The sequence below is a fragment of the Anas acuta genome, chromosome 7 (assembly GCF_963932015.1).
Source record: "Anas acuta chromosome 7, bAnaAcu1.1, whole genome shotgun sequence".
NCBI classification, from domain to species: domain Eukaryota; kingdom Metazoa; phylum Chordata; class Aves; order Anseriformes; family Anatidae; genus Anas; species Anas acuta.
Window position 1 is genome coordinate 17,600,706 of NC_088985.1, and position 20,283 is coordinate 17,620,988.

The 20,283-nt window shown below is 42.1% G+C and overlaps 1 protein-coding gene across 50 annotated transcripts in view; it reads left to right on the forward strand.

Moving 5' to 3' along the window:
• Positions 1 to 20,283, forward strand: part of SORBS1 (sorbin and SH3 domain containing 1) — a 236,321-nt gene that overhangs the window by 173,375 nt on the left and 42,663 nt on the right. For 29 of the 50 annotated variants that reach the window (XM_068689544.1, XM_068689539.1, XM_068689541.1 and 26 more), the window contains 8 exons: positions 3,786 to 3,905; positions 5,498 to 5,524; positions 5,665 to 5,780; positions 8,129 to 8,926; positions 9,537 to 9,908; positions 12,785 to 12,932; positions 17,343 to 17,372; positions 19,632 to 19,807. In XM_068689544.1, coding sequence (XP_068545645.1) covers positions 3,786 to 3,905; positions 5,498 to 5,524; positions 5,665 to 5,780; positions 8,129 to 8,926; positions 9,537 to 9,908; positions 12,785 to 12,932; positions 17,343 to 17,372; positions 19,632 to 19,807 — 1,787 coding nt within the window. The remainder of the gene's footprint in view (positions 1 to 3,785; positions 3,906 to 5,497; positions 5,525 to 5,664; positions 5,781 to 8,128; positions 8,927 to 9,536; positions 9,909 to 12,784; positions 12,933 to 17,342; positions 17,373 to 19,631; positions 19,808 to 20,283) is intronic. The other 21 variants (XM_068689560.1, XM_068689567.1, XM_068689569.1 and 18 more) reach the window with 5 other exon arrangements.

The window sequence follows — 20,283 nt, forward strand, 5'->3', positions numbered from 1 at the left end:
CCCCCCCCCGCATTAGTTGGCCATCCATCATCTTTCTCTCTGTCTGTCTGTCTCCTTCTCTCTCTCTTTCTCTGCTTCACCCACATGCTTTGGCTAGTTTTCAGCTTCATCCTTCTCACTGTTTCCAGAGCTGTGGATTTCATCAGTAGGTAATAAAGTTAGCTCCTGACGGCACAATGCACTGTTCTCAATTATGCTGCTCTTCTGCAGACATAATTGTGTCTACTTGAATCTGGGATCGTAGTAAGCCCTTCTACTAATGCTTGGTTATGAATGATATTGTTAGTACAGCCTCATTGTGAAAGGAGCTCCTGATGAATCAAAGAATATTTCCTGCCTATCTTTTAGTTTTTATGAAAGTAAACAGACATCTGTGCGCACGCTGACTTTATCCATGTAAAGAATCTGTAAATAAGGATGTCAGGCTCTGTTATACCCGCCGCCCCCAAGCACATGTTTTCCTGCTAAAAGTACAAAATTATTTTTGTACTCTGCTGGATTTGGACAGTCGTGCTAGGTTAGCTGATACTGCTTGTCTCTTCTGATCTGCCACACATGTTTTGCTGTACGAAGTACAGGGCTGATGTCCTCATGTTTGTTAACATCTGGTGGACTCCTGTAATGAGAGATCTGGATATTTGTTTTATTTTTCACCTAAATTGTGAGGGAATTCAACATCTTAGTTGTTTGTCTTGCTTTCCCAAAGTGAAATAGTCTGACAACTTTATTTTCAACCCTTTTTAAAACACACTGATTTTTTTGAGTTCAGACTTTTTTTTCCAAACTCTTACTGCTTTGATTTATAATACATTTGTAATTTGTTATATTACAGTGAAGTGCTTTGGTAGTATCCCATGAGAATTTCTATTAACTTGATTGGTTTCTTAATATTCCTATTTTGTTGAGTCACTGTTTTCAAACACAACTTCTAGTGGAAAATTCTTGGCAGATTACATCTATATCTGGATTTTTGAAAACTCAAAGTTCAGAGATGGTCAGATCTGATGAGAGAAATCCAGTCCCATCTCTTAGTTTTTTTATGGTAAGCTTAAGAGACTAGCTAGTGCATGTTTTTCTTCACACCATGGTAGACCTTGTAAAAGTGTTGTTTTATGGACCCTGAAGGTTAGAACTATGCATTTGAGTATTCACTCATCAATGATGATTTGACTACTGTTTATCCAGTTACCTCTGGAAGAATAATGAGTAGCAATATACTATTGCTGTTAATAACAGTAGCTGAGATCATACCTGACACCTCACCAAATCACAATGTATGTACAATATTTGTTGCAAAACAGCCCAGCAAACGTGATAAAAGATGCCTGATGCAAACAAGGAGAGTGTGCAGCATTAACCAAACAAGCGAAATAGTAGAGCCAAATCACAGGGGAGAGCTTCAGGATCCAGCTATAGTTCAGTGCTGGCTTTTGGGTGTGGGCCTCAGTCCCTTGTGCAAGCTGCTGGTATTTGCTGGACAGCACAGGTGAAGTCTTCCATGTCCTGCTAAAACATCTCTCCTCAATCTCTACGGAGGGGTCAGTCCTCTATTGGACTCTATAGTCCTCTAATTTTTCTCTATTGTCAAGGGTCCTGCCACCCGAAACTTAGTATCTAAATGGAGTACAGAAATGACAAGAGGAGTCAGGCACAGAGCACTTGCTGTTTTTTTCCTGGACTAATAGTCCATGGTCAATTCCAGGGCCCTTTTCCTCCAATATAACAGAGACACTTCTATTTGTGGTGAGCTCTAGGTGTTTTTTTTCTCTCTCCAGTGCATGTGAAGGGTATATAGGGGAAGAATGTAGAACAACAGCAACCCTTTACTCTGTGGATGTCTGAATCAGGTGTGGTGACTCCCAGCAATATATCTATGCCTCGGTCAAAGTACTCTTGAAAATGGATTCACAGAGCTTAAACCTTGGTACTCTGGTTTGAATATGAGTCCAAAGAGTCCTGAGGCTGCGTGTTGTGCTGTGTGGATGTGAAATGTAGCCAGAAATAGTGTCCTGTACAAGAGCATTTCCTAACCTTGTTCTGCATCCAGTTCTTCAGGACTTTTTCAGAAACGATAACTTTGGGTAGCAGATTCACGTGTAGGACTACAGGAAAGGTGGAATAAGTAGGGAATCAGGATATTTTCTATCAGTACAGCCTTTACTTAATTTGCAACATTGAGGCAGCCTCTAGAGGGGCAAAACTATCCACACAGACCTATTAAATGCTTCTCGGTCAGAGAAGTCACTTTCTATTTCAACAGCCATGTGGGTGACCTTAAAGCGTGGTCAGTTGTGTGGTATGAGGGTGAAGTTGGCATACATCAGCAACATTTGCTAAGTGTGGATCTGCTACCTGAAACTGCTTTTTGAGAAAGCCCTAAAGCATTGGAAGCCCAAGTAAAAGCCTTCACCATGGTGATTCCGGTGACAGTCTTTTCCCTTACTGCTCTTGTCCACCTCTGCTCTTGGTGTTTCATTACGTTGTGGCAGTGTTCTGCAACCGTGGCAGAGGTGTCGTCATGGTCTGCAGGCATGATGTGGATGTAGTTGGGCATTGTCTTATTGATGTCAGCCAGGCGATGCAGTTTTGCAGTAAGCACGAGCTGTTATTTGGGCAGCAAGCAGCAGCTTTTGCCCCCTCTGTCCAGTCTGGAGGCATAACTGTCACTATAATAACACTTCCTAAAGAGCAGCTGCATTCCTCCTGGGGCATAGGGAGAATAATCCTCACCCTGTAAAGTTAAAAATCATCATGTTGTCACTTGTGCAACACAGCACATCCTCAGAACACCTTCAGGCTCCATGTGTGTTGTCATGGTAGGACAAGCGCTTCTGTTTAGGTAGGTCAAAATGAGAAGTCTGGCAGCTGCAGGGGCAGTAATAGTGCATAAGAAAGGGAGGTGATGTGTTTTGCTATGGAAGTAGCTTGGGTAAGTAAGAGTCTCTTTAGGCTTATTGTTTCTACAGATATGTTAAGGAAACAACTCTCCGGAAAGGTTTTTAAATAAGGGTAAGAAGATAACAAACTTGAACTTCAAGGATAATGAATAGGATGACAGGGAAAAAACCCAAACCATGGACTGAAATGCACAAGGCTAAGCGTGCACTGAAGCTGTGCTGAATCAGGCCTTAGCCAGAAAGCTGGCGTGACCTGGTGTTGTGCTCCACAGGGTGATCTAAGCAGGTATGTTAAATCTCCTACTTTAGTGATTTGGGTTCCTGTGTCAAAAAACTGCAATACTACCATGAAATGGGAGGAGATGGCAAGGAGGTAGCTTGCATTGTCCTGCTGTTAGATTGTATTTGGCATAGTTGCAAGACTTTGTCCTCCAGTAGGCCTAAGTCTTTTTCAGTCCAGCACAAAAGGAATTTTTAAGGCCTTAGCATGAAAATCCTGTTGCTTTATACCACTGTGACATCCCTACAGAACCTACAGAAAAGTCTTGGGTATAATTGTGTCCTGCTAATTCATGCAAAGCAGGCCTAATAAAGCAAGTGGACTCATTAAATTTGGTTCAAACACTCATGCTTTTTTCCTCCTCTCTTAGCTCTGTTACACTGGCTCAGAACTTATTTCTACATTCATCAGTTACTTGAATACAAAACTGCTTTGATTTCTCAATGCTTTAAATCCAGAGCTAATCTTCATCAACATAAACATTACTAGATCAAGTCACCCAAAGACAGCCATGCTAAAAATACTCCATAGAGCTCTGATGGCTTCTAATAGTTTTCATCTAATATCTCTTTCAATGTGTCTCCTCTGGGCCTGTGCATTTCCTGTAGAAATGGATCCCACTAGAGTCTGCAGCGGAAAAGGAGCTGTGACCCTCCGGGCATCTCCGGCCTATGAAGAGAATCAGAATCTCTCTTCACCGTGTCCTCAGGATGCTGAGCAACCTGAAAGTAAGTGTAGTGGGTGCGAGGTTAACTGGAATATGTTACCTCATGGTAAGCTCATATGAGGTCAGTCCAGAGTCCTGGGAAGGTGTTGTTGTTTAACTTTTAAACTAAGACTTAAAGCCCCAGATCCTGTACTAGTCAGAAACCTCTTGTAAGACCCAGACCAGCAGAGGGAGATGAAGTCCTGCAGTCTCCTAGAACAGGTTTCATGACCACTCACTCTTTGTCTATAGCTTGTTTACAGCTCCCTTTCGCTGTCAGGAGCAGCAAAAAATCTCAGCTGGTTGGTATTCTTTAGTTCTGTTTTCCTGGCAGGCTCCTATCCACCTCCTTTTATCCCAAGCCAAGGTGGACCAGAAAGAGGCTGGGTGGTGCTGCTGCCACCACAGCATTCACTTGGGTTGTCAAGGCAGCAGGGATGGCATCCCAGACAGGCAGTGTCGCCACAGAGTTCTGCCATCGTTCAATAGCAGACGTGTAATTACTTAATTGTAGGAGACAGGCAAAGCATAATAAACCTGTCCAGTGTTGTGGGTCTGGCAGAGAGGATGAACTCCCAAAGGCAAGATGCTGTTAAGGGGAAAGAGGGGGTCGAACTTGCTCCTGAAAGCAAAACACACATCATTTCTGGATGCATTGTTGTAGGAAGGGTGATTCCATTAATTCCAGCCTCAATGTGCCACTTTCTGCTCTGTCTTCTCCTCCCCCTTCTGCTCCACCTATGACCTCCCCTCTTTTCATGCTTGCCATTCCCTATTTCTTCATTCCTGCCCCCCACCATTGCCTCACTCCTTTCTGCTGATGGCTTCATAAATTTCCTGCAGCCTGAATGGCAATGAGCCTATTACTATGGAAATGAGATCATTAATACTACTTTTGCTTACTCTCTCAGTCACTTTATGAAATGTACTTTGGAGCTGGAAGTCCTTTTTGCATGTAACTCGAACAGCAAAATGACTAGCAGGGGGAGAGTCAGTGGGGAAGAACCCAGTGGGAGGTGGGTAAATAGTTGATGAGACTAAAGCATCTGTCTGCAGGGACTCGGTTGTAAAGTGACGTTGTATTTTATTTTTTTTAATCCTCTTCATATGTGTGCCCTTAGTCATCAAAACCTGATCTGTTTGCTGGCAGTCCTCTCCCCCTGTTAATCATACACAGTGATGTTGACAAGGGTAGATATCTCTTCATAGGCTCTATTAGGGCTGAATACGGGGTCCCTGTATTTCCAGTAATGTGTGGTGTTTGGACTTAAAAGCTGCAGCTTTAGAAACTAGCTAGCTGGGCTGCCTTTTTGCCTCCGAAATAAGAATGTCAATGAACAATTGTTTCTTCATTGCTCTGAATGAATTGCCTTGTGTTTACAAAGGTCAGAAACAAGGAGGGCATCATGTTTAGGACTGGTCTCTATGGTAATTAGGCAGCCCTGTCAGAGAGCATTTTATGTGTGAAATGAAGTAATTTGACTCTTAACTTCAGTTGGTACATGTTTTCCGTAAATGTAACAGTTTATTTCTTCCCCCCCCACCCCTTTCTTTTCCTTTATGCTTATCCTCCTCCCCCATCTCTTCTACCCCTCTTTTCTGTGAAATGCCTAGGTCTGGAGCCAGAAAACACAGAAACAGGTACAAACATTGGCTGCATTTGTTGTTGCTTTCTTGGAAGTATTTCTTGTTGACTGGAAAAAAAAAAAATCCCCTCCTTTCACTCATTCTGTAGCTGGAGGGAATCCTCTGTGATCTGACTTTCTTCCTTCTGCTTCTAGATGATTGGAGGTCATCATCTACTACTGATGCCAATGGGGATGCCCAACCGTCTTCTCTGGCTGCCAAGGGCTACAGGAGTGTGCGTCCAAACCTTTCCTCAGACAGCAAGCCACAGGTAAGCCTTTCTTCTGCGGCTCTGAGGGTGATCTTCTGGGTTCAAGCACTCATTTCATGGTCAGGAGTCCTGGGTTGAACTCCAAGCTTTGCTGCAGACTTGGGTAAGTTGCCATGCCTCAGTTTTTCCTACCTGTCAAACGGGGACAATGCTGATGTCAGCAGAATGCTGTGGAGCTTTTGTGTTCAGACAGACCACAGTGTTTCCTTGGTGGATGAAGAAGGATAACAATGCTATTTCTTTGCAAGAAAAAGGTGAAGTAGCCATCTATTAGTCTGTCTTTTGTGTTGGTTTATTTCCTGCTGCAGACTGAAAGCAAAGATAGACAGGATATTAAAACAAGTTACTGGGGAAATACCCTTCAGTTTTAATGCTGTAACAGATACAAGCCTTCTAAGGCTATCAAGGGAAAGGTTATTTGAACCCTAAGATAAATTGCTGAAATGAATCTATTAAAAGAGGTGTAACTTCATCCTTTTTCTTCTGGGTGGTTGGTCTGTAGAGAAGCAGTCTGATAAGGAAGCCCTTTGTTAGAAGCTGCTTTCTTGTATGAAATGGAGTCCCTTGGAAGTCCCTTTGTCTCCTAGCAGGGTGACTGCTCCCATCATCAGGGACCTGTAGCAATGCTACAGAACAGACACCATTCTTGAAATTGTAAGTGAAAGTGGAATATGGCGCAGCTCAGAAGATGATGGGGAAGGGAGCAGCACCCTAATGAAGAGGTCCATTTACTGTCTGATATTTACAGCTGTAGTCACTTACTGATCTTGTTGATGAACAGACAGAGCACTGATGCAGTTGGTAGTTCTTACAGAAGTCACAAGGACTATTGTCTGAAGAGAGATGAAATGGAACAAAATGGAAAAAGGAAATTGCAGGTAGTAAATTAGTATTTCCTGATACCATACAGTGATAACAGGAGGCTTAGCCCAATCATTTAGGGAAATACTGTGGCAATTTGAATTCTTGCAAACTGAAGCTACTTTCCTTAAGGAACCAAAAAAGATGAGCCTCTTCCAAAACCAGAAGCCCTTCAAAAGGAGCACCTACCAACTCACTTCTGCAGTCCTTGCACATCAGGGATGAGGATGAAAGAGGAGTAGCATGAGTTCAGTAGATCATGAGACAGTAGCTGCAGTTTTATGAAACTATTCTAAACCTATATCCATGTAACAAGAATATATGCTGGTCCCAATTCATCCTGCTGTGTGGATGAATTTTAAAGGTGATATTCTTTCAGATTTGGATGTTGTCAGCTGTTAAGGCATCTTAATTCTCTGCTTTTTTTTTTTGTGTGTGTGTGTGCATTTTAAACTATTTTAGCAGTGATTTAGCCAGTCTTAGCCCATAAAGATACAACAATGGTGTGTAAGTGTAAAACCTCCTTTTATAGTCTCCAGAGGGTTAATTTGCAGGAATGCAGGGAGCTACTGTTCACTAGGCTGGTGTTTTAGTTCTATTCTTTTCAGTAGTTCATTAGTTTTGGCTACTGGCAACAAAGCAAAAAAAAAAAAAAAAAAAAAAAAAAAAAAACAACTTTCTATTGCATTGTTACTTTACTTCAGAACAATCTGGATTTCAGCAAAAATTCACTGTGATTGGAATTAGAGTTTCAATCAGCAGGCAGTTATGGAGTACCAATATGTTGCAAAGTACCAAAAAACAGTAAAGCTGCTCCCCTAACCCTTACTCCGCTTTCTCACCCCTATCTTGGTTCTGGAGACAAATTATGATCTCAGTTTCTCAAGAAACTTTAATTGTTCTGGTTTTGTCAAGAGCATTTTTAAGACGGAAAAGTCCTGAAGAAAACTTAAGAGCCAGTTTTTCAGTGGGATAAATGCTGACTTTTTACTTAGTCATCTGTGACAATCCATTGTGTTCACAAGATGTTTGCTTTCAATAGCCCTGGCAAAACTGCGTAACATTCATCTTCTGGCGATGCACTTAATGTGAAGCAGAGATGGGCTAGAGCTCTGAATTCAGCTTTGTGATTCAGATGTACCCAGTGCTGGAAAGCATGTGGTTACAGAGACATGAGCCAGGGTTTAGTTCGCCAGGATGTTAGATCTTAATTCAGCAGTGTGTAGGCAGGGCCTTGAGATCTGAGTAATGCTTGTGTGCTGCAGTGAGCAGTGCTGAGAGAGGCTGTGTGAGTTGATGTATGTGGATGAGTTCTGCGCTGGCCTTCCAGATACTGTATTTGCTTTTTGTTCTTGCTATATTAAAACCTGCTTAACCCAAGTCTAATGACCGAATTCATTCTTCAAATTTATTTTTTCCCTCCTTTTTCTTTTCATTTTGTGCTGCTTCTTCTATCCCTCTGTTGCTTCTTGACTCTGCCTGGGCAGGCCCTTCCTCCTCCCCGTCCCCCTCTTCCCAAAGAGGAAAGCTTTGCATGGCGTCCTCGCACTGACACTAAAGTGACCAACCTGCTGCCGGTGCCCATCATGGACTGCGTGTACCTGAATGCGCCCAAGCCTTATGCGCAGCGTGCATCACCAAATGCCAGTGCACGGAGTTACTTCTCATCACCCACCCCCTATGGGGCAGTCCCCAGTGGGAAGCAAGGCTTGCCAGCAGGGCATTTTTCTTCAGGTTCCAGAGATGAGGTGCATGCTGGGCAGCCACTCTCGGAAAGTTGCTCCTTGTCAAATGCATCATCCATACAACGCAGCTCTGACAGGGCAGATCCCAGTAGTAAGGCTGGAATGAATTCCAGTCATGAGACGAAGGCGGATAAAAAGGTCACCAGACTATATGTAGCTTGTTTATCTAACAACACTTGCTCGGCCGCATCTGAAAATTCCACTGGCACCACACATGACCCAGCAGCCAGCACCAGTTTGGGTGCTGAGCTCACTCAGGCACCAGCCACCGATATTGTTTCCTCTGTACCGGGAAAAGCTCTTCCTGCTCCTTCTCCTCCTCCTATTCCTCCCAGGCCGTACTTTTACATTGTCCTCAATAAAGACGCAGTTAGTTATGGTGCGGGCCAGCCTTCCTGGACTCAGTCATCACCTCCGCAAGCTTTGAGGGACAAAGTGCTAGAGCCCCAGAGCACAGCTGCCGCAGAGGACAGAATGAGAAAAGAGCCTTACCTTACTCAGCAGCGGCAGCCGCCGTACAAGGCAATGGGACGCAGCATGGTACATGTTTTCTCTGTAACCTTGTTTTCTTTCAGCCACGTGAACGGTTCTTTAATTCATTGTAATGTTCCCTTAATGCTTTATCCCCCTCCTTCCTAATTTCTGAGCATCTGATATGCCACCTGAGTCTTGTGGTCTTCCACTTGATAATATTTAACACTCTGTGCCCCCCAACATTGATCTGTGTGTTTGTGTGTGTGTGTGTGTTGTTTGCAGGGGGTTGGGTTGGACTGGCTAGGATCTTGCTATTTTAGGAAGGTGTAAAAGGATGAAACTCTGTAATGGGATGGTTAGTGCTTCTCAAGGGATGGGTGAGTGCAGCACTGTTTTGTGGTTTGATTTAGCCTCACTGCAAATGACAGGAGAGAGGGGTGGTGAGGGGAAGGAAGATATATTTTTATTATTTATTATTATTATTTTTTGCAAGAAGTTGTGTGTGTGTGTTCATGGAGGCCAAGGCCAAAAGACTGAAGAAGTATGTTTCCCTAGGGAAAGAAAATCTGCTGGGGCTTTATATCGTTTTGGGTGCATCTTTGCATGACACTATATGGCTGCGTTAGACTAAAGTACCGGTCTTCCCCATTGCATAACAACACCTTGTTTCCTACAGGATGCCACTGCCACCACCACAACTCAGCCTGGAGTTATAGTAGTCCCCCTCCTCCAGGTTAATCCAGACAGACAGCAAGAAGGCAGCTCCAGCACTCCACCACCGCCTCTGGTTCCTTTCGGGCAAGGCTCCGTATTCCCTGAGACTGTTTCTCCTGGCACACCCTTGACTTTTCCGACTTTAGATGATTTCATTCCCCCACATCTCCAGAGGGGTCTCCACCATAACCAAGCACCCTCTCCATCTGACACATTGCCCTCTGCTTACCCGAAACTGCCATTCTTCTCATCACCACCTTCACTTGTCCCTCCGGTAACGGGGGCTTTGCACAGGGGCTTGAAGCCTGAAATCACTGGAGTCATCTCACGTACAGTAAGCTTGCCAAGTACCCTCCTCACCCTTTTCCTAAATTTATATACCCAGATAAAAATGACTTTCTCCTTGGCATACTAAACTTGAGAGGAGTGATGACTCACTCCCTGCTAGCAGCATGACAACTGAAACCTTGTTTACGTCCTGTGCTAGTGCATGCATGTTGCCTGCCTTGTGCAGCTTTGAACTTATTGACTTCTCCTACATGACATTTGACTGTCTACCTTTGTGTCCATTCTGCTAGGTGATACATATCTTAAGAGTCTTCACCAGAATTATCTGAGAATAATTAACTGTGTAAACAGAATAGCTGCGACTAACTGATCTCTTCAGGCTCTTTTAATAGCATCATTAATTGTGTTTCAATAACATTTGAAGTAGCGACAGCAGACCAGTTAAAGGTTAGGGCTGGCTTTCTGTTCCACTTAGAGCCACGAGACTGTATGGTGTCTACGCAAATTCCTGCTGAAGGCAGTGTAAGATTGCCGGTATTCAATGACCTAGAAGCAATAATATCAGTTACTGAGCTAAGACTCTACCAAGTACGTAGGCACCATGGGATAGATCAGGGGAGAGTATCTGTTCAGTTTGGAATTCCGTCTTTCACGGAAGTCTTCACAGTTTTCAAAATGTACTGCAATAATTTCAGCTTGAACTTTACTGCTTTCTTCCTGGGTTATTTTTTTTACAAGCTCATCACCTTCTTTTAAAAAGTCTTTAGGAATAAGGAGGAAAATGGCTGTAAGTTAAAGTTGCAGAACAGGAGGGAAAAAAAAAAAAACTGACCCTCCTCCCTCCTTGTAGAGAAAGTCTTGAAACAGCCAGATCTCTTATATGGCAGCTTGAGGGCAAGTAAGCAGCTCAGCAAATGTTCCCTTCTCTTAGGATGGTACTTCCTTTACTTTCTTTGGCCTTTGAATCTATATTCAAACATGTGCCCTGAACAGGCATATGGGGACAGGGCACAAAGGGAAAAAAACAACCAAGGATGATTTTTTTTATTATTTATTTATTTTTTTTTAAGTTTTTAGCATTGGACTTTCTGCTCCTGCTGGAATCAATGGGCTTTTATTGTTGAGAATAGTAGAAGTATTTTTATGGAGCCTGTCTGCAGGCATCAGAAAAATTCGGCAGGCATCCAAATCATAGGGGAGTAGTAGAAATTTTTTTCTACCTGGCTTTCATATGATGAGTTTTGAAATGTTATTTTCATGCATTCTTACTTCAGGCATGCGGCCAGAGAGCTGTTTTCCACAGTGATTTAAGTGGTCTTTGTTCACCTAGATTGGTGACTTAACTGGGACTCCTAAGCTTAGATCTAAACTCCCCTTTTCTTTTTAGGATTCTTTGTATGTTAGTTATCAAGATGAAGCTCAAGCATATCTCTCCTCCCTCTCCTAGATTGCATTGCTGAGAATATTGTCCCAACCAGTGAAATAGGGCAAAATGTCTCTTAGACCCTTATTTCTGAAGACTGTTGGTTAGAAACCTTCTATTCTGTCCTTACGAAATGTCTATTGGCTGATCAAGATGCTTCTTGGAGCAACATAGCTCTATCCAGCCTACCCTTCTCCTCTAGGCTGGACTGACTGTAGATGCTTCTTCAGATTACAGCAAATTCTTGGTATGATTTGTCTCTGATCTCTGGCCCAGGCTCAGCCCCTTATCTGATCCTGTAAGTCCTTTCCACTGACACTGGTGGGTGTGAAGGGCACTGACTTGCACATAGCTGTAAACACCAGGAGAAAGGATTCTTCTGGAGTAATAGTCTGTCTATTGATTTTTATTTTTTTTCAACAGTGATTAAAATCCCCCTGAATGCTCAGCTCCATTTCACACACCAGTAGCCTGCAGCATTCCAATCTGATGATGGAATAGTAGAAGTGCAGAAATTTGGTACACCATTATTCCACATTCACTCTGATTAGATGCTTATTCCCCCTTAACTTTAATTGTAATCGTGTGTCCAGATTCCTCAAGAAGCTTTGAAAAATCTCAGCCTAAACTGGTGCATGCATTCTTATGCCATCACCCCTTCTTTATCTTTTCCCCTTACTGTCAACAAAAGCTTTATATTCTTGGACTGAGAGTTTTCAAAGATGAACTAGTTTTTAAAGTCTCCCTGTGGCCACAATTTGTATTTCTACAGAACAACCAGAGCTGTGGTGATACTAAAGGTGGGTTTGAAATTAATAAACAATGGAGCTGGATGCATTAGGAAAGCAAGAGCAGCTTGCTAAACATGTTCCAGCAGCAAAGCCATGTTGAGTATCTTCCTTGCAAGAATCCTGCTATTTATGCTCTGTTTTGTTTTGTTTTGTTTTTCATGATTTTAACCATGTAGATGTGTCGCGGTCTCCTGAGCGATGGTGCTAACCTAATTTCCTGGACCTTCTTTACCATACCAGCGGCAGTAATAATGTTTCACTCCAGAACTGCATGAGTTTTGCATGCTTGACTTATTGCAATGAAAGGAATTCTTTTAAAACAACTTCCCTCCCCCCCCCCCAAAAAAAAATGTTTGTGTGTGTATGTATCAGGGGAAGGGTGTCTGCATCTTTCCCCACAACCAGATTATTTTTTTTTTTTTGCACCCTGTGTTTGCTTCAGGAAGCAGAATTAATTTAGTGCCTTCTTTTGGGGTTGGAGTTGTGAAACCCAACGCCAAAGAACCGTAGTACTGCCTTAGCAAACTAATCACGTTAACAAGGAGCAGGGTACATATGTGAAGCAAGGTAATGCTCGTGCTTACGCCTCTTTTTACTAAAACTTGCTGTGATTATGCTTATCGTTCAGTCTAAAATGGCTTTTTTCTTCAGATTTTCCCAGTGTTGTAATTTTCCTGCATGCTAATGGTATGTTGCTCTACTTTTCAGGACCCAGGTCCTGTGCTAAATGAAGTGTCCCAGCCTAGCACTGGCACTGACTACTCAACCTCCTTCACGTCAATCAACAAGTCATCATCTGCCTATCCCTCTACCACAATCGTCAATCCCACTATTGTCCTCTTGCAGCACAATCGAGGTAAGGAGACTTCAAGATAGGTATTTGGACTCAAACTGAGTAATCTGTTAAACTGCAAGAAACTGGAGAACGTGTGTGCCATGGACAGTGAAGTCCATGCTACTACGAGATAATAAAGCTGCCTTCATGAATTGTAGTGACCAGAGCATACAATACAGAGGTGAGGGGCAATGCCTACTTTTTCTACTTAGAACCTGTAGATCAGAAACCACTCTGACATTGAAGGAAAGGTCTGTAACTGGACATGTGTATAAGCTATGGCAAGTTGCATTTTCCAAAGAAAAAAAAAATATATCAGAAAATAAAGGAAAGTCCTGCACTCATCTCCTTTTAATCAGTCTAATTAAAAGCATTCATTGGTCCATTCATTTGTGTTTCTCAAGGTATTTTATTTTTTTCTTCAATGCCTTTGTAAAACAGTCTTCTGTCTTTGGCTCCAAAGATAGTGTCCTCACTGTAGCCCAGCTGATTGTATCACTCATGTAAGTAGATTATATCTTTTCTGCTAGCATCTGAAGCAGCTTTGTTTATGCCCTCCTGAATGAGGGTGCCTAGATTCCCAAATGTTTTATCTGTATCGAGAGGAGAGAACATTATCTGAGGCAGCCATTTTATCTCAAATCTTTTTTTTGCCTTCCTTAAGCAGGGATATTTTTAGTAGGTTTTTGGTATTAAATCTGGACTATTTTGAAGCATGTGCCAAACAAGAATATTTTCTCTCTGTAGATCTTAAGAGCACAAGGGACAAACTCGTATAATACAATGGTCCATATACACACTGGTGTTGAGACAAGTGATGTCAAGTTGTTCTCTTGATCAATTACCTTCACAAACAAAAATTTGTTCTGTCTTGAATGTCTTGCCTCTGACCATCAGCCCTCATGATACTGTAGCCTGATATATTGAAGAGCTTCTCTTACGACGTTTTTTGACAGTGTATAGATCACAACTTGATAAGCAACATGACTGAGCTATGGTATCTGTATTCTGATGCATGTTTTCCAGTCTTTATTAATCAAACCTGTAATTTGCAAGAATCATATTGAGCTGGTTTGACAAGGCACCTTAATCATCAATCTGTATCAACTGATGCTGTACGTGCCATGCCGTTTTCAATAATAAAATCTTGTATTAGTCATTACGATATATTCTTTTCCTGGGATTACTGTCAACGTGACAGACATCTGGCAGTCACATTTATGCTTCTCAAATATTATCACATCTACCTTCTTCCTGTCCTGTGGACTTTCCTTTGTATTCCAAATCATACTGAGAATGAATGTCAACAGTCCAGCAAGCTGCCCTTCCTGAAAACGCTTTATTTAGAAAACTGTTCTGAAAGTCTTCAGTACAATTTACATGAGCATGCTGATTTTCAAGCAGATGACCTCAGTTGTTGTCATTCAGCACGGACCTTAGGTACTGTTGAAGTGGAAAGCATTTCTCCACCAGGCAGTAGGACGTCAGACTTTTTTTCTTCATCCCCTCCTCAAAATACAGAATGTAAATAATGATTGTATGCATCATCCCTCTTATAGGCAGCCCTCTTACAAGCAGTTCCAGTATGCCTATTTGGTAAAATACCAAGACTATCACTAGGTTTCTGTTTATTCTTCATGAACCTTGAATTCTCTTGATGAGTCTTCTTGAACATTCTGTGACTTTTCACTTCCATTGTCATCTTGTACTTTCTAGCATGTATTATTTACTCATAGGTATGTTTTCTTACTTTTCTATCAATGCATTAAGAGTTTCTCAGTTACTTATGCTTCCTCTCCTATCTAGACTTTATTCCAGCATAACATTAAGACTTTTTTTTTGTAGTGTAACTGATGTGTTTTTTAAGTGGTTCTTAGATTTTAGTGATCTTCTGTGTTTTTCCCCTGGCTGACATGATTCATATTTGGTTTCATCTTTATGGATCTTATCCATTCAAAGCTGTTTTGGTCTAATGGCACATAACATTTTTATTGGATTATGGTTCCCCTTCCCCTGATAGTTAATTATATTTTGTTCTCAAATCAATTTCTTTATGTCAAGAACAGGCTTAATATAAATTCCTCTTATGTGCTATGAATACCCTTAGAGTTAGAAATTTCAAGGTAGTCTGAATGCTGGTAGTCTGAAGTCTCCAGTAGTTCAGTTAGTCTTCCTGATGAATAATGTGTGTTTTTTTTCTCTTCAGTAGATTATTGATTAATCTTTCAGGAGCTTGTTATCTTATTCTTTGGAGGGACAGTTGTAGCAAATATCACCTACTGTCCTATCTTATACTTTATTTGCTAGTTCATTAATATATAAGCATGTAAGATACTTCGCTTTGGTGCTATAAAAGTCTTAGAAACAGGTAATGATTTTTGAAGCACAGAAGATACTTCATATCCTCTCTTTTTTTTGTCTGCTTGATCTTGGTAAGTCATGATGAGAGATCTGTTTGTTTCTACCGGATTTCAGTGATACCAACTGGTATTACTGACAGCAATGCGAACAATACCATTAATGCTTATAAACAAATCATTTCACATCCTCTAGTTCATTCCTAGCACCAAAGTAAGAATTTCTTCCCTTCACAGTTGTTGGTGCCTTGATCATTTTTTCTTGACATAATTTTTCAATAAATCTACTCAAATATTTGTTTCCTCTTCCCCCTTTTGTTATTGGTTTCAAATGTTAGTCTCTTCCACTGCTCCTCTGGGAACTCTCAAGGCATGTTTAATCATTCCTTTACTATTGCCAGCAGTTATATTCCTCTACTCAGCCCTTTCTCTGAGAGGCTTACAAGTCTTTGGCCTTTGCCTACGATCCTGGAACACAAGATCAAGGATAAAATCCTCATTAGCAGGTGTGGACCTGGGGCTACAAGCTGATTTTGGTCAGGTGGGAGAGTGAAATAGCAGGTACCTCCCCCTCCTCAGCTTCTATCTATCAACAGCTCTCTTCCCTAGTCAGAGACACCAGTGAAGAGAAAACCCACACTTCAGATAAATACATTATTTTTTTTCATGAAAATTCTATTCATCCATGATATTCTCTCCCCCGTGGAAGAAGAGACAGGGAGGAACTCTCTAGCATGGATCTTTAAAACACCATTTTTTTTGCCAGAAGACCTTAGTGACTGAACACAGTTCTCTTCAGCAATATCAGTGACCGAAGCTAAGATCATCCTTGCATCCTTTCTCCTCTCTCATAATACACAAGACTGACTCCTGATGGCCTGCATGGAAGAGCAAACCCTGCAGTAGGTGATTCCCATCTATTTATTGGCTTCAGATTGCAAACCCTTTCTTGTCCTAATTGCACACAGTCAAATGTTGACAACTATCACATGAGCATAATGCACGCAAGCAGCTTGCCCTTGGTGGTTAACAGAGCAAAAACACTGGGATTAAAGAACAAAGTTCATACGTATTGGCAAGGGATCTGCCCTTAATGAAGAGACATATCGTCCTCCCTTGCTAAGTTGCTCCATTTAGTATAAATGTCCATTGAAGGTAGGTTCTGCTAGTAAACAACATACAACTGGAGGATGTGTTTTACCTACTACACAGGGGTAGACATTGCATGGCATGATTTATTATGAATATTTAACAGGTGTGATTAATATATTCAAGTTTTGGTATCTTTGCATTAACTCTATGAGCATTCAAGAGTGTTTGCATTTTGTATGTCAGTAAAATAGCTTCTTTTCAAATGTCTTTTGTGTTGGTTGACTGGATTGATCGCTGGGGAGCGGGTAGAGCAGAGAACGTAGATCTAAGAATCCTTTCTTTATTCCTAGCCATGACTTGGACAAGTCATTTGGGCATCCATTAGAAAGCAGTTCCGAGTGTCAGCTTCACGGTGGTGAAACTGTGGAAGCTGCCACAAATGTCTAGTCTGGGAACTCAGAGATAGAAGGCCCTAAAACAGTGATCATTCTGAAACTGTGGCTGGGGGCAAATCACTCAGTCTGTGGCACAGTAGTGTGTGATGAGACTCAGCACACCAACAGTGGCTTGGTCCTTTCCTATATCCCTACAACATGCTACAGCATTATTGTTTTAAAATGTACTTAATGGTAACAGTTACTTATCAAGTTGTTTGACTGAGAGTCTATTATTTTTAAAATTGTCTCCTGTCCAACTTTTTCCATTCTCTCTATTAAAAAATAAAAAACAAAAAACACCTCTTTGCAAATGTATTGGTCACTGCATCATAAGATGTGTGTTATCCACGAGGCTGCTGTGTGGAGAAGAGGCTGTGGATTGTCACTTTGGCAGGGTATTTGAAAACAGATTCTCTCCAGCAGCTGCTGCTGTTCTGTCTACAGCATATTTCTTGCCTGTCAGAAGTGCAGCACCAGAGCACTTGCTGTTTGTCTCACCCATTTGTTCTGTATTTCTTTTTGTTTTGTTTCTTCCTTTACCACAGAACAGCAAAAAAGGCTTAGTAGCCTGGCAGGTATGATGTGAAAGGTCTACTACCTCCCAACTGCTGCCTCTGCTGGAGCAAAGCTGCTCCTTCAGCTCTGTTAGCTTGTGGAGTACCTTGAGCAAGCACACGTCCTGGGAACTGTAACAATAAATAAATGTTTGTCCTGGTTTTGTCTAGATCACTGAAATGTCTGATTCCAGTCTCTTCGAATGTTACTCTCTGGACATGCTAATATACTTAGGTCCTAAATTATTAGTTTTTCTCCTTAAAACATAAAACCCTTTAAAACATTAAAAATAAAAATACAAGGAAGCCACTACTCTGTGCTCTGGCTCTGCTGTGGGGGACCAGGTCTAGCAGGGTGTGCAGAGCCTGCCCCTAAGGCAGGTGCAGACCTAGTCTGACTTCTTCCACCAGCCTCCTCTGGCTGCTGCACCAGCACCAGCCTGTCCCTCTTCTATGCTGCCCCCTATTGAGGTGATGGGCTGCCCCCAGCTGTCTCCCTGCTCCCTCCCTTGGTGGTGCCAAGTGGACACCGCTCAGCTGTGAGTTTAATGCTGGCCTGCAAGCCCAGACAGAGGTTTCCTGTTGGTTTTCTCTTTCACAAGGTGTTTCCCTTCATGATCAGGAACTATTTTTTTTCTAATTCTCTAAACTAGAGCTAACTCATGGTGCAGCTTGTTCTGGCCCAAATGATCCTTGATCTGCAAATGAAGCCTGTTTTGTACAGCTGGGCCTGCACCTGCTCTCAGTGTGTCCAAACAAGCACAAAAAATGTGCTGCCTGCCACCTCGTCCCCCTGCTTCTCACGTATTCTTGGTCATAGTGGTAAAACTGTTGCTGCATGACCCCATATTGATGATGCTGCTCTGGAAAAGGATGGCTCGGGTGCCATGGGATGTACTACGTGGTGCAGCCTGGTTATCTGTATGGTCAGGCACCAGATTTGGCTATTTGATTTTTAAATACCTCAGAGCCTGGTATATACCTCCACCAGTACTTATGAAATCATCAGAGCTGTGGCAAATAGTTCAGTGTGGAATTTAGCTGTTAATTCTTCCAGTTGTAGGGGAACAAACCAAGCACTTCATATAAAATAGCCCTTTGCACCAGGAACATAGAAGGACCGAAAGTGCATCTGCATTCCCAGGGAAGGGAAACAGGATGAAAAAGCTAAACAAGGATTTAATTAATGTTTTGTCCCATTTTGACCTTTCTTAAATGTTATTTAATTTTTTTTTAAGAGGAAGAAGACAAAGATTGGTGATTTCAAGCCAATCACTCAAACGCAAGTCCTTCAAGTACAGAGTTTCACAGGACAGAATTGTGTTTGCTCGGGGTACCAATAGACCAAAGCTTTGTTATGCATGAGCTTTTCCTCTGCTAACTGCCTCTTTCATTTTCTTTCACCTTTAATGGCTTTGGGCAGCATGGTGATGTGCATGTAAATAAACCCACTTTCTCTCTCTTCAATGCATGCAGTGATGTAAAAAGGATAGGACCCAGCAAAGCCTTGATGAGGCAGACTGTGAAATCACAGATGTGCACAGACATGCACACAGAAAAAGTTTTCAGCAGAGCCTAAGGATTGCAGTGCTGCAGCTCTCCAGAGCATAGCAGATCTTCAGAGCAGTGTGAGCTCCCTTAGTTCCTTGCCCAGGGGTGCTGGTGCTTGCTACTACCTATGGCTGTCAGTCAGGCAGCATCAAGGGATTCCAGGTGGAAGCAAAGCAGGCTGCAGCAATTAGTTGTTTGCCCTCATAGTGAGGAATCGTGCATATGCTAACCAAGAGTACAATTTGTTGTTTGCAAATTCTGATTAGGGCACAAAGATGACCTGGAAATATCACATACTGACTGTAACAAATAGGATTGTCAGGCAGGTGAGTGCAAGCTGTTAAAAAATAGTGCCTCACTACCACGTGGGATGCTCTGGATGCTCTGTTAGATTGAAATCACCAGCAGAAAAAGTTGTGAAGAATGAGATTACGGAGTTGCTAATTAGACCAAAAAAGCAGTCTCCAAAACCAAATATCTCTTGTCCTACATAATAGCTGAGCCTATCTCGAGGTGTGTGAAGGTGACTACCACAGAGATGCTAACCTGCTTTTGCTCATACCGAATATTTTCTTGGTAGATTCCTTCAGTCCATCTGCTGGCCACAGCAGATGGTGACGCAGTCTGTCTCATCAACTATTTGCTAGGATTTTTGCCTTAAAAAATGTGAAATACAGCGAGGTGGTAGAATGCTGGAATGAGATGATAATCTCCTGTTTTCATTTCCAGATTCAGTGCCAGACAGACTAGTTTCTGATAAAGTAGATTTGGGACTCACACGGGACAAGCCAGTTCAGGAGATAGCGCCAAGTGAAAAGAGGGCAATGGAGGAGAAGAGAAGAATTGTCAGGAGCCCTCAGCACATGCCTGATACCTCCATTGACGATATTGGCATTCCACTGAGGGTAAGACAACGCTGGACGAGTGATCACTGCAAAAATGGGGGCCAGCTTCTGCCTGTCGTGAGACTTACGGAATTCCCTAAAGCTGCAGGGGCTGCAAAGATAGAAGATGTAATTCTAGTTCCAGCATATCTTATTACCAGCTTTGTTATCAATAACATGTTTCAGCTGTATCAGGTTAAAAAAATAAATATGATCATCTCTTTTCATCCTACTTGAGAATATTGTTCATTCACTGCTAGCAGCTGAGGGAGAGAGATTAATCTTGCATTATTTTAACCATCTTAAAGGCAGTTATCTCTTCTAAACAGCATGTGTAAGTTCCTTCAGTGATTGGGGAAATCATAATGAAAACAACAACTCATTCTTACAACTAGTGTCTGGAGTGACTTGAGCACTATGTGTGTCTGACTGTCCATTGGATACAGAGGAAATTGGCATATATGACTAAACTAGGCAAAGTGTCTACTTTTAGATGA